Source organism: Castanea sativa, chromosome 2 (assembly GCF_040712315.1).
Source record: "Castanea sativa cultivar Marrone di Chiusa Pesio chromosome 2, ASM4071231v1".
In the NCBI taxonomy this organism is placed as follows: domain Eukaryota; kingdom Viridiplantae; phylum Streptophyta; class Magnoliopsida; order Fagales; family Fagaceae; genus Castanea; species Castanea sativa.
The window spans coordinates 33,834,589-33,849,630 of record NC_134014.1 but is presented as its reverse complement, the minus strand read 5'-3'; the positions used below and the strand labels follow the sequence as shown (position 1 = coordinate 33,849,630).

General features: G+C 34.1%; 1 protein-coding gene across 1 annotated transcript; it reads right to left on the bottom strand.

Moving 5' to 3' along the window:
• Positions 1-9,165: 9,165 nt before the first annotated feature.
• Positions 9,166-11,989, bottom strand: LOC142623320 (thaumatin-like protein 1). The gene is made up of 3 exons (XM_075796716.1): positions 11,761-11,989; positions 10,987-11,680; positions 9,166-9,951 (listed from the first exon to the last, which is right to left on the bottom strand). The coding sequence occupies exons 1-3, from the start codon at positions 11,819-11,821 to the stop codon at positions 9,813-9,815; spliced, it is 894 nt and encodes a 297-aa protein (XP_075652831.1). The 5' UTR covers positions 11,822-11,989; the 3' UTR covers positions 9,166-9,812.
• Positions 11,990-15,042: the final 3,053 nt, after the last annotated feature.

The window sequence follows — 15,042 nt, the reverse complement described above, 5'->3', positions numbered from 1 at the left end:
ATCACCAACAAGTTGCAACTACATTATTTGAAAAAAAAAAAAAAAATCACCAAAACCTGTATCCATGCAAGCTTTAATGGAAAAGACGTGGACCGGAGAACTGGGGACTTTCTACATGACTCTTCTTATTTGTCCAATTTTTATATTTTTGGTTATTTTTTTTGGAGGTGGATGCAATTTTTGGGTAAACTTCCTGTGATACCCCAATTTAATTGATTATGTGATGTGTGTAGGTGTGTGATAAATCTCACATTAGGTATTTATTGGGTTGAACTGGGCTTTATTAACAACTACAAGAAGCTTCAATTGTAATTAGTCCTTTTGAAATATAACGCAGATGTGGCTAGCGCTTTTCTTTGGGTCGTTACATATGGTATCAGAGCCGGCCCGGTAATCCCGTGTGGGCTCGGAAACACTACTCCACAAAGTGGGCCCTGACAAGGACGTTAGGGATTTAAGTGGAAGAGATTGTAATGTCCTAATTTAATTAATTGTGTGATTTGTGTGCCGCATCGAGTATTTACTGAGTATAACGTAGATGTGGCTAGCGTTTTTCCTTGGATCAAAATTGTAGCAATTTTATTTTAGGTCAAATTATAATTTGGATCAAACATAACTAGGCTTTACAGTTGCGTTCTTGCGCAACCACTAACCACCGACCAAGGTTGTCTCAGAATATGAAGTAATTCCCATGGTTTTTTTTGTTTTTACCTTTCACACACTCACATGGTATTTAGTGGCTGTTATGCGTGATCATAATCTGGGACTTCAGTTCAGGTGGAACCCAACTGAAATCATGGGTTCCTTTGGCGCGTGAGTGATCATTTTAAGCCTGTACTCAAATCATGGGCTCCACGTTTCTTTAAAATATTCTCCCAATTACTAACAAAAAATTAAAATTTAAAAAGGATGAGATTTAAAAAAATTATATATAAAATTAAGATGAAAATAAACCAACTTTCTAATTTTTAAGGTAAATCAAACTAATCAAATATCTTAAGGACAATTATTAGTTTACATGAATAGTATCATGTAAAGGGTATATTGTAGTTAAAGGAATCTTCCAATGTAGCTAACATTTCCCATTTAGGAGAATAAAGTATAATCATTTTAACTACAATGTACACTTTACATGAATAGTTCAATACAAACTAATAATAAATTTTCATATTTTAAATTACATTTTTGCATTAAAAAAAACACACACACACACGTACACTCTTACACATACTCCACGTAAGGTGAATCCACAAGTAGAACTAAGTTAAAAGAAAAGGAAGATTTCAGACACCATTCAAGACTTCAATTAATTGCCAACCATTCGACAACAATGTTGTCCTAAAATATTGACCGAAAGATATTTGAAAATCATGTATAAGACAAAGTTTGGGGAAGCCTTCTGGCTGATTTCAGAAGGTAGATACAATAATAGTGACTTTAGAGTCAGCTATGATCGGGTTTTTTTCCCCCTAATTCTTCATCAAACACCAACTGACTTCTCAAATCTTCATATACATCCAGAACATTAGAAAGAAAAAAGGACAACTAAAAATGGGAGTCAACAAAACCACATGGGCTGGTTGATGTCTTTTTTCTTCTTCTTTTTGATCTCACATGGGCTGATGTCTGAATGGCATATATAAAAATAAAATAAAAACCATGCAAATGTCTATATTCCATTGCAATAACTTTATTCAAAGGCATGTAATAAAGTACTCAACACACCTATTCGTGTGCAAATTCTATCCAGGTTCATTGGTTGTTTTACTCTCTTTACGTTTAGAGTCTCTTAAACTTTTGCAGTGGCACATTTTTGTCGGGCCCTCTAGGCGACAATGCCATGTTATAAATAAAATTCTTCCATATCAAATATATGAAAGTATATATAATGGATTAGGGTCCATCAAATCTTATGAATGGAAATCGAAATTTGTTAATTTTTGTTTTAGTTTCTCCTGGACCTGGTTCTAAGTTAACTCAGTCTAAAACCCAAACAAAGTTTGACTGAAAATTCAGATGGCATAGTCCAAATGTTACGTAAAATCTGTCCCAAAAAGTCATTTATTAACTATGTGAAATCTTGGGTTGATTTGTGCTAAGTACTGTCAAATATGGCCTCATGGCCATGGTAATTGGTAAATAAGAATATATGTGAGGGTGACAGGACTACTCCATGACGAGGCACTAATAATTAAAGGCATATAAAACGAATATACATTACCAAACTCTATAACTTGCAATATCAAATTATTGAGGACAGTCTTAATTAATTGACCAATGTCCACTGAATTTTATGTTTTGTCTTGTAAGTTACAAGAAGTGATGATATCACTCCATGCATGAAGCGTAAAAAACAATTTCATATTAAATTTGTGACCACTTATCGATAAGGAGACTAAGAAGACTTGTTCTCTCTTTTAAAAATTAAAAGTGACTACTTTCATTTATACATATCTTCGAGCCATTTGATGCTGTATATGCATGCCGTGTAAAGTTAAAGTACCCATATGGATAAGGTTTTTAACTTTTCCTTTATCTCGTAAGCATTAGCATCTTCTTCTTCCCCTTTCCATTTTTCCTCCATGCACACCGTTCGTCCTTTGTTAAAAATTTGCGTCAATGCGCCACTTCATCGATTTTGATAGTAAAAAGATTATACACGATGATGAAAAGTTGCTACACTAAAGGTTTGGATAATTAAAGAAACCTATGAATGGGGAAGAATCCAAAGAAATTTATGATGAGAAAGGGAAAAAAAGATTAACAGATAACAGAAACGATATGGGAATGGAGCTCAAAAAAGGAAATGTGAGGTGGAAGCTAACATGCATTTGAGGCAAAAGTAAAATAGAAACGGCTTTAGCTTTGCCTTATCAAGATATGGATTTTATCTATAAAAGTATACCTTTTAATTATGCCTTTTCTCATTTTTAAATCTCTCTACATTATCGTACCAAAATTGTCTTTTTATTCATTTTCATATTCAAGATTTTGATCGATGACAGGATGAGTGCTTCAATTAACATTTATAATTTAATAGAATTAATATTGAACAAGTTGCATTATATTCGTGCATTTACACGTTGTTCCTCCATCTGTCTTTTGACGAGAGCCAGAGCCTGTAGGTGACTAATACATTATTATTATTTTTCCTTCTTATTACTCTTATTACTAAGGACAAAACTTAGTTATAATATTTTAAGGGATATTTCTTAAATTCTTCAATTAAGACTAAGCTACGTGGTTACTTAATCAAAAAAATACACTTTCATCAAAAAATCTATATAACATAATCTTAAAAGGAAAATTTAAAGAATAATACATAAATACTGTACCTAAGTCTTACTTTAATACTAATGTATGTCATTAAACCAAATCACATTCAAAATATATATTCCTAAATATAGATAAGTAAACTTTTTTTTTTTTGTTTTTGTTAGAAGCCTTCTTCATATTTCAAAAACTTTTTTTTTTTTTTTCACATTTGGAGAATTTTAATTTTTTTAAGAAGAAACTAAAATTACGGATTTCTTCGTTTAAAGATAGATATTTGTATTGCCATTGTCATCTATGAAAAATGAGGCTTTCCTTTTATGTTTATTATTGTTATATTTTTCATATATTAACTTGTACAAGTCTCTCTCTCTCAAGTGGAAAACATCACCTACTAATCTGAGAGTTGTTAAATCACAAGTTCTCCCAAAAAATTAAATTATTAAAAAATTATGAATTTAATTATTTTACCATAATTCTAATATGAGTAATGTAAGTAACATTAACATTAATACAAATACGCAGTCTAGCGGCTAAGTATGGATAAGGATCCTGGCATGGGAAAAATATGGGCTTAATTATGTTGCATTGTCGGAGGCATGAATTGCGTGTGTTTTGTTTTAAAACATCAAATACATATATTATAGGTCACAGCTTTTCTTTTCTTGCTGAGGGGTACTTTATTTAAGGTTATCATGACTTGGAAATGCACTGCGAACACAAAGCATCAACATGACCTGAGATTTTAGCCATAGCCGTCTTTGATGGACATAAGGCATCTACTGTTAGCTGTGGACCTGGCTGTGGTAAAGGAATTTTTGCTGATGACTTGGCAAAAAAGAAATGGTATCAAATAAAGTTGATCGGCTAAGAACGAATTCAGAGAGCTGACATCTAGTGGTTGAATTCAGAAGGTTATGTTGACTACATCATTCAATTACAGTTTATAAATAACAATAATGAATAAAAGTTTTGATTCCCACTTTAATTCCCCCTTTTTTTATTATAACTAAATTACAGATCAATTTATTTATTTATTTTTAATAATTCAATACTTACAATAAAATAGGGATTTGAACAACAAACATAGTGGAGATTTGAACTTTAGAGTCTAGATATTTCTGTTTGAAAATTAAAGACCTATTTAGATTGAGGGAAGAAAGAGGGAGGGTGGAGATGAGTAGGATAGAGTTGATTAAAAATAGGCTAATTTTAGGCCAAATCTACTCTACTCTACTTTACTCTTTCTCAATTCAAACAGACCATAAGTAACAAGACTCTTGACAATAAACTGCGATTAATACAATATCAAATATAACACTTTTGTTCAATAGATCGAAGGTACCACCTATGTCCCCAAAAAAATGATGTCTTTATTTTTTTTAATAATTTAATATATAGTTACAATAAGAAATGGGAAGTTTGAACTTTAGACAGGTAGCGAGATTTGGACTTTAGAGTCTAGAAATTTTCGTTGAAAAATTAAGTAATAAAACTCTTGACAATAGACCGTGATTTGTAGTATGACACTTTTAATCAACAGAAGATGGCGGCTAATCCCCTAATCCACATGTAAAAGGCCATCAAATTTTGGGCGAACGTGCGGGCAACAATGACAGTTGACGGCCTGAATTGCTGAGGCAGCAATGAATTTTTAAATAAGCCCACTAATTTGAATTATTAAAAGCCCAGACGGTATAATTCGCTTTCACAAAGTTGGACAGCCTCAGTACTAATGAGTCACCTTATCCACTAACCAACCAACGCATTGCGTTAAGCTTCATTTCATAAAAAAAAAGGGCTTATGTTTGACTAAACTATGTGAAAAGCAAAGGAAAAACTAATACAATTAACACTCCTAATACTCTGCATTCAACGATACAACAAATATATACGTGTTCGAAATTGACATTTTTGCTTTTTCCTTTTACTTTTTTTCATAGTTAAGTTAAAGATACACGTTACTGACACCCTAAATTTTGGTCTCATTTTTGTAAAAGAAAAATTGATGTTCACATCGATTGGATGTTAAAAAAATGTCGGGGCAAAGAGAGTAAACTAGAGAACCCTAACTATTGGTGTAATGGTTGTTATTTCCAAGTTCCAACACAAGTAAAGGAAGAAATATGGAGTAATAAGAAATATTATAAATGAGAGACATGAAGCTTTATGACTTTAATCTGTATAGTCTAGATGTTAATGCTTCTTGAGCTTTTATCCGGCCCGCAGTAAAGGAGCAATACTATCTACTAGGTTTTTGTCTTAAAGTGTAGTGGAGATTATCCAAACAAGAACATTCTTGATATGTTTAGGTGGTTGACTACACATGTTGGATTGAGTCCGATACCTACACGAGTCTGACATATACGTAATAAACTTTGTTTGATGGAGAATGGAGTTCCGTTGAAAGTTGATGCAACCTAATTATCTAAGTTTTGCATAAAGAGAAGAAAGCATTCTGATACTTAAGTTAGTTTCATACTTAAAGAGAGAGAAAGAGAGAGAATCATTTACCAAAAGACTGTCTCTTCTTTAAATAGTTGAATGTGTGGTTGTAAGTCAATATTAAAATGTGTGGTTGAAAGTGTCTTATTATTTAGTGAAATTTTCCACTATATGTATTATATTTCAATGTACTTTCCTAAAACCAAACTTGCACACCAATGAAAATTCTTTGATGTGCAATTTTTTGTGGGACTTAAAAAATATCCTATTTATGGCAATTTTTAAAGTTTTTTTTTATAAAAAAAAACCTATAATATTACATTTCTACCAAATGGATGCCCAATTTTTAGTCGTGTCAATTTTTTTAAAAAATTAATTAATTGTGTCAATTTAAATCTTACACATTTATTTATGTGTAAAATTTAAACCACTCATCCATCTCTATTAAACTCTATAATAACATAACAAATTTTGACTCCTTTACACATTCAAAACAAAAGGGCATTTGATTCTCAAAAAAAAAAACAAAACAAAACAAAACAAAAGAGCATTGTGTATCATGCACAATATTTTCTTCCTCACGTGAGAGAGGGATGAGTGTATGTATAATCATTTATTTACTCGGACTCCCTTTAAGTTTGTTTTGAGTTTTTCTTTCCATGTGTGTTTTTCTATAACTATATATAGACGTAAGTGATAAATCGATCATCGCTCATTGGACATCATTCAAGCCTTTTCACTGCCATTTTCGTGTGCCTTTAGGTATTCATCGTTGACGCTGGTGTTAGTTTCACGTTTGATTTTTTTTTTTTTTAAATTGCTAAAATTACCATAAATTTTACTTTAAAAAATAATAATTGAGACTAGTCGAACATGTTATCAGTCTATTAAGGCCAGATATTCTCATGATAAACTATTGCACAATTTTAAAGATGGACCTATTATGCGTCATTTTCATTGGATGCAAATGCAAGCTACGATCTCTAAAGCATTGCTTAATCCATCGCTTAAAATATAATTCGTACTAATAAGTCCACTGTCATAAGTTTAGGTATATCAAACTTTTAAGAATTTCTTACATAACTATTAACATGAAATATTGTGATAGATAAATAATAATAAAATATTGCTGTATTAAGATCCATATGAAAATAATATTGTTCTAATATAATTTAACAAAGCAAATTGCGAAAAATGGATATGTGTCTTACGACAAAAAAGAAAAGTTTAATATCTCTCTAATAAAGTAACTGAGTATATGTATGAATTGCTAAATACCTTGTAACTCAATCTTGTAATACATACATACACATACATACATACATATACATATACACATACATACATACATACATATACATATATATATATATATATATATATATATATATATATGAACTGAGTTCAAATTACACTTAGTATAACTTTAAGCAAGATTACACCACTCAATTTTTATTAATTGGATACGAATTTTGACAAATCCACCATTAGATTATATTATCTTCATATATTCTCCACGCTTGCAAAATTTCAAGGTAATCAAAGATTAATAGTCATGTTATCAATCAATTGTTTAAATTCAAGTTTTTGTAGTTTAAAATAATGCATAAAGATGAGTTTATGAATTAAATAGTAAATAACATCCAACTGACATGAATGTTAAGAACATATAGAACATGTAATTCAACAGTGAAATTTTCAAAATATGAATTCTATAACAAGTAATTGGGTAGTTTAACATTGCTTAAAGTTACACCAAATGTAACTTGAACTCAATCCTATATATATGTGTGTGGGGGAGAGGGGGCAAAACTTCCTACATTTTTTAAATTTTCCTTAGTATATATATAAATATTTTAACATTTTCAAAATTTAGCTTACAAAAATAAGAGTTGACCCTCCAAATATTTGAATTAGCCTAATGATGCTCTTAAAAAAATAATTGATCTAATATATATATTAAAAGACAAAACTTAGAGAAAATCCAATTAAAATTTCAATTAGAGTCCAATTTTGTGTCATGTGTCCTAAATTATTTATTTGTAGAGAGAGTTTTATTTCCTAATTTTAAAATCAAATGTAGGACCACATTATAAATATTTATCCAAATGAGTTTTTTAATACAAAAACCAAAAATTCTAGAATAAAGGAATCGTACAACAAAAATAATAATAAAATAAAATAAAAAGTTTAACAATAACAAAAATGAAGAAGTAATAAAAAATAAATAAATAAATAAACATGCACAATTTATATTTTATAAATAATAATATTATTACAAGACTTTTTAAAGAGTTAACAAAATATAAGAATAGCTATCAATAATATTTAAATTATATAGATAGAAATTATATTATGCATCTTATTGTATATTAAGTGTATCCGTGCATATGCATGGAGTTATAAGCTAGTAGTTATAAAGACATAACTTTATTTTTCTCAATTTTATTTTTTATTGTAAAATGTGCTATTATATATGTTAAATATTTGATAAAATTTGGAACCAAATATGAATAGATCTATCTTTTTCAACATGTTATGTGGCGATTAACAAGTCATTAACTTATTAAAAAAATCTTGTGACTAAAACTATACATGAAATGTCTCTTTAGTTACCACATAATGAATTAGAGTAAAAATAGTTTCAAATATATTTAGAGCTTAACTTATTCCTCCAATTTTTGAATCATTTATGTTTTTTAAAATTTCATTAGTTCAATTCAAATATTTTTTACTTACTTTAGTATACAATTTGATCATTTGTATTGAAAATGAAACTTTTTATGAATTTCACTGTGAAAATGGTAGAAAAAAAATGAATTTATTTTTATGAAAGATTGCCATCAAACATAATTTTGATTGAAAATACTAAACCTTTTTTTGTTGGCCATATGTGTGTGTGTGTGTGTATATATATATATATATAACTTATCAAATAAAAAAATGTGTATGGGGTTACAACTTGCGCTGCTAAACAAAAATTTCTGACTCAACTCATCTATATGTATATAACTTATCAAATAAAAAAGTGTGTGTGGAGTTACAACTTGCACTTTTAAACAAAAATGTCTGACTCAGCTCATATATATATACACACACACGTGTGTGTGTGTGTGTTTTACACCATGCACCACGACTAAAGTGTTATAATTTCAGCAAAAAAAAGACGAAGAAGAGTATTTGTGTGTGTGTGAACCATGCAGCACGACTAAATTATACAGATCTTACCAAAAAAAAAAGTATACACGGTATAATGTAAAGGCAATCTAAAAGAGAATACCTGACTCTCCATTCCAATTAATTAGCAAAAAAAAATTAAATTAAATAAAGGCATCTGGCATGGCTTAAATTTTAATTAATTTGTGACAACATAACCCATACCGTCCTTTTGATAAACAATTCTGTAACTGACTACAACCCAAAGAAACGAAAATGAAAGGAATCCATTGAAAAAAAAGAAAGAAATGTCAACTTAATTATTGCGGCGTTTAGTAGGGAACAGATCCAAAAATAATTACATCCCAGGCTTTCCAGCTAATTGAACAATTAGATTCCTATATTAATTTACCATGTGAATCATTAAGAAACAAATAGTCCTTAATAATTAAAAAAAAATAAAAATAAAAAAGGAGCTCTTATTCATGCTCTTCCTCTCCAAATCAAAGTTTGGAATGATGATGATGATGATATATTTTTATGTGTTTGTATTCCATTTTTATACGATTCCCATCACCATCTTGCACCAGAAAGTTGTCCTTCAAGTTGGAAAGAGAATCAAAACAACTGCAGGCCAGCAATGTAGGCCGGACTAGATACACACTCACTGATGATGATATGATCTAGTCATAAAAGTTTGTATCCATTTGGGCCCAAACCTTATAGGCCGTCCCTTTTTAACTCTACAACTGCAACTTGCGACTTTGTGACCTCTTTGACGAAATTGTGAGGGGCCCACTAGGTCGGCCGCTGGCTCAGTCCGGGCCCACCACCTTAAATCGATCCGGTGGGGGTGTCATTCTCAAGGTCAACGAAGATTTTTTGTATGTACATAGTGCCACCATGAATTAATGTTGGCTGGGAATGGGAGGGACAACTCAAAACAGTTGTGATAACTGCCATAGTGTTAGTGCGGTGGCCGCGCCAATGACACCGCCCATGAAATTTGCTGATGTGTCACGCCTACCCGCCGATACTGCAAGTGCGGATGGGAATTGTCCATTTGTTGACTTTACACTGCGCAACCAACACCGCACAACTAATTCAATATCAATTAAAATTAAAACGTGCGACAGATATTTTGTTGTAGAACTAATAAAAATGAGTTCCTATTATGGCATGTTTGGATGTTTAAAAAAGGAGGGAGAGTAGAGTAGAGGAAAGGGGAGTAATTCAATTACCTTGTTTGGGAGTTTTTTAAGGAAGGAGGGGGAGGGATTTGGAGGGGTTTGGAGGGGTTTCAACTACCTCTAACCCCCTCATTTTTAATTCCCCCAAATTGGAGAGATTTGGAGGGAGAGTAGAGCACCTAAAATTATTTATAAAGTAAATTACTTAATTTACCCTTATTATATTTATAAAATTACAATGTTAAAAATAAGGGGAATGACTAATTACTCCCTTCCCCCTTACTAATTATAAAAACATCCAAACAAGGTGGAGGGTAATCATTCTCCTCTACTCTCCTCCCCACTACTCCCCTCCCCTTTACTCCCCTCTACTCTCCTCCCTCTCTAAACTCCCAAACAGGCCATTAAAGATTTTTTTCTTAACACAAAATATGAACCGGTATGTTTGACATATTTATCTATCACAAAAATCGCCATCTAACATATATGATCCTAACTTTACAAATTCCTCATCATGAGAATAATGTTTTCAATTGAAAACGTGAGGACCATCTCTTGTGGTTAAAATTCGACACTGGACCCCCCCCCCCCCCCTGCCCTATATGATCTCCCACCGACCTCCCGAATAAATTAAGGCTAGATATTCGAAGGTCAACATTTCGTTTGTACAAAACTGTGGTGTTTATTTGTTTAGATAGCATCTCGAAAAAGAAGTATCAACCCACTACTATATACATATTTTTCTTTTACCACTTCTTTTCTTCACAAACAGCTTAAGCATATTGGTAAGCATATTGTTAACCATATTTATTAACAATTATTATTATTATAGTAATAATACAGATACTGTATCCTAAAGTTTGCATGAAGACGTGCTTAGCGCGCGCGTGTGATAAGGTTAATGTAAAAAAAAAATACATACCTAGTAGATGGTACTGGGCAGAAGGTGATAACGTAGTTGGCGGATGCACATGTGAAGGTACTGGTGCCATCATCGTAAGCATAGCTGTACGCGTATGGGCACGCATTCTTAAAGAACTCCGAGTAAGAGCTGGGTTTACACGTGGCAGGAGTAGCGTAGGCCCCACTGCAACAATACTGTGGGTCCCCAAAAGCGTCGCACGCGCTCTTACACGCCACGCTCCCTTCACTGGTGCTCAAAACTTTGAGCTCCGTGGGACAAGCGGTGTTCAAATCTGCTACGCAACCAGTTGCGGTGCAGTTCCCTAAGGTTCCGCCTTGGGGCACAATCGTCATAGGGAGGTTATAACCGTCGACGAGGCTGACATCATAGTAGTCAAGACCGTTATAGCCGTTTAAAGTGAACTCGGCTAGAGAGGCTGGTGGAGCGGCTCCACCACCTGAGCATTCTAACGTGGAGGAGCCACAATCGCCTGTGACGCACGAGAATTTCCCTGTGGTGGAGTCTTGGGTGCAATAGGTTCGACCCCATAAGCGGCCTGACCAGGAGGTTGGTACGTCGAGTGTGTTCGACTCGCCTGGTTGGAGCGTGAAGCCGGTTGTGGAGAGTTGTGCGGTTCCGGCGTTTGATAAAATTCCTGGCCATACTGTGTAGCTGCACTTGTTTATGATTGTAAATGTTGCTGAATACACACCTGCATGTAATAGCATAAAGTTAATCACAAAAACTAAAAGAAACAAAGAGTATAACATACATGTGGAAAGATTGTGTTACCTGAGAAGACTTGGAGGAGAGAAAAAGAGAGCAGAATGATAGAAGGTTGGACAGAGGCCATTTTGGGACAAATAGAAAACGAAGTCTTATATCGAAGTTGGTATTTTTTTAAGAGAACTTCTAGTGTCTGTTCTGCAAATGCGGGAGAGATTTAAAAACAAAATGGTATGGAATTGGGGTGATTTATAGGCTTTGGAAAGAGAGACCCTTGCCATGTGCTGTTTAAAGGGCTTGTGGTGGGGACAGGATCAGGAGTAGGGCCCACATTGCACATGGGTGCACGAAGTTAATTTTAGGACGGCAAGCAGAGAAGATTTTTTTTTTTTTTTTTTTTTTTGGGATTGGGCTGAATTTGCTGATTGCGAAAAAAAGATGCTCTTTCAGCAAAAGCCAGGTTAATAAAGAACGAACGATGATTAAACGGCAGTGTTTCTGAGAGGCGTGACATGGAGATTCTCCATTATACGGATTACACAGCTCTTTTCGATCTCTCAGTCGCAGTCTCAGTCTCAGTCTCAGTCTCAGTCTGGGACGGCTACAAACTTGAATGTATATACTGACTACCGAGTAACGACTAAATAATCAGATAAAGACAAGCCCGTGAGCGAAGTTGATCACAAGATTCAAGAACTTATGGCCTGTTTGGGTGTTTAAAAAAAAGAGGGGAGTAGAGTAGAGGAAAGGGGAGTAATTCAATTATCTTGTTTGGGAGTTTTTTAAGGAATGAGGGGGAGGGGTTTGGAGGGGTTTGAAGGGGTTTCAACTAACTCCAACCCCCTCATTTTTAATTCCCCTAAATTTGAGAGATTTTGAGGGAGAGTAAAGCACATAAAATTATTGATAAAGTAAATTACCTAATTTATCCTTATTATATTTATAAAATTACAATGTTAAAAACAAGGGAAATGGCTAATTACTTCATTCCCCCTTACTAATTATAAAAACATCCAAACAAGGTGGAGGGTAATCATTCTCCTCTACTCTCCTCTCCACTACTCCCCTCCCCTCTACTCCCTCTACTCTCCTCCCTCTCTAAACTCCCAAACAGGCCATTAGAGACAGTTTCAATGCAAGTTGAAGTATACAAGAAACAAACTCGGTTTTTATTACCCTTACAATCCACGACATTTCCGTTATTCACATGCGCTTCTTTTCCTACCTCGAGATCCCTTTTTTCTGCTTCTATTTTGTCTTGGTTTTTGTTGTTTTGTTTTTTTTTTTTCTTGGCTCTTGTTATTACTTGAAGGAAAGAACAGCAAAACAAGAGACAAACTCTGAAAAAGAGTTTTCACTAGATACTCCTTGGATTAGATCTTGAGTTTCAATTGAGCTCATCTGGAGGCCTAGGGATGGATCTTAATTCAAAGAAAGTGAACTTTCTGATACCTATACACGAAGCAAAGTTACCTGCACCTTGATAAACTTTTGAACAAAACCAAACCATGCTTAGCGCATTCTCGTTAAAGATTTCAAAAAATTTAGCATTTAATGTCTTAAAAAGTTATTTTATCAATTTTAACAACTCATTTTATTATACACCTAACATCATTAAAATACTTTTTACCACTTCATTAAAATATATATTTTTTAATTTTTATTCTCAATCTCATCTCTTCCACTGCCACTACCACTACCACTACCACCATCACTCACAGTCACAGCCACAGCTACAGCCACTACCACCACCCACAACCTCAACCACCAACCACAAAAAAAAAAAAAAACCAAAACCAAAACACAATCTCAAAACCAAATCAAGACCCAAAACCAAATCAAACTCAAACCCACACACACACCCACTACCACTAGCGCCACAACCACAACTACAACCACAGCCACCGTAATGGCATAATCACAAGCCCAAAACCACAACAACATCCACCACCAAGCCACTACCCACTGTAAAATCGAAACTCAAGTCACCACTCAAAATTCACCACAAAACCCGATCTGAACCCACTACAAAACCGCAACCAAAACCCACTCCAGCCTCTCTGATGACCACCATCCCAATGGCCCAGCCTCTCCAATCTCAACCCCATCCAAGAACAATGACCATTCGTCCATAGAGAGAAGAGAAGAGCTTGGGTTGAGGGGGAAAAAAAAAGTAGCATGATGATTGATGAGGCATGGGTTGAGGGAGAACCAAAAGAGGAAAAGATGGAAATCGCGTGTGAGAAAGAGAGAATAGGAAAGGGCACGTGTAGGGATTAAAATATAATATTTGGGTTTAACACTCAGCTACAGTGTGTTGCTACAGCTACAGTGCATTGCTAGAGGTAGCAGCACACTGTAGTTGGGTGTCAAAAAATTTAGCATTTGCCTTCTTTGATGGAGCACGTTTTTTGTGCTTAGAGCATTCACAATGGCCCAGCTATATGCCAAATGTAAGCATATTTTAGCATTCAGGCCCAATAACTCTCAACAGTGGAAAGGCTAAACATGTAAACTGGTAAAAAAAAATTGTCATAGTGCTACAGTACCATTGTAAATGTATGATAGTACTGTAACACTATGCCAAAAGTAAGATTAATATTTTATTCCTGCATTTCTCTCTCATCTCTCATCTCTCCCTATCTTTCTCTGTCTCTCACTTCCCTTTCATCTCATCTCAGCTCAGCCTCCCTCCCTCACTCTCTTTCCACCCTCTTTGTCTTAGTCTCTCTATCCTTCCCCATTCTTAGATCGAAGCTTAGTTTTTTTTTTTTTTTTTGGTAGTACCAAATGGTCCTCACTCTCAGATCAGCATAGAGCTTAAATCGGTGTGGATTGTGAGATATCTCCATTGAGTAAATCGAAAACAAATCCGTAAGTTGTGGTTTGGGTAAGTGATTGTTCTAATTTGGTATTTGTTGGGTGGTGGGTTTCTCGGTGGGTTTTTGGGTTGATCTGGGCGTGACCGGAATTGGGTGTGTGTTGTGATGTGTGTGTGGGTTTGGATCGGTGGAGATTGGTGGGTTTCTAGGTTGATTTGGGTGTGACCAAGGCTGGGCGTGTGCTGTGATGTATGCATGGGTTTGGATCGGTGGAGATCGGAGATTGTGCTGTGATGTGTGTTGTGTGTGTGGCTTCATCGGTAGCTCCGATGGTGATTTTTTTTAATGGGTTTGCCGGGATATGTAGGGTTTTGGCTTGGTTTGAATTGATGCTTTGATGGGTTTTTATTTATTTATTTATTTTAAATGTAGTTTTGGTTTTGGTTTGATGGTCCGGTGGGTGGTGCTGGGATATGTAGGGGTGACTGTGTGTTGGTGGTGGCATGGTGGCTATAGGGGTGACTGT

What these genes read in the sequence shown, in the direction of transcription:
- LOC142623320 (XM_075796716.1), bottom strand. Translation starts at nt 11,821, where the DNA reads ATGGCCTCTGTCCAACCTTCTATCATTCTGCTCTCTTTTTCTCTCCTC. An exon ending in TCTCCTCCAAGTCTTCTCAG is followed by an intron (nt 11,681 to 11,760) that starts GTAACACAATCT and finishes TATTACATGCAG; the next exon opens with GTGTGTATTCAGCAACATTT. An exon ending in TGCCCAGTACCATCTACTAG is followed by an intron (nt 9,952 to 10,986) that starts GTATGTATTTTT and finishes TTGGTTGCGCAG; the next exon opens with TGTAAAGTCAACAAATGGAC.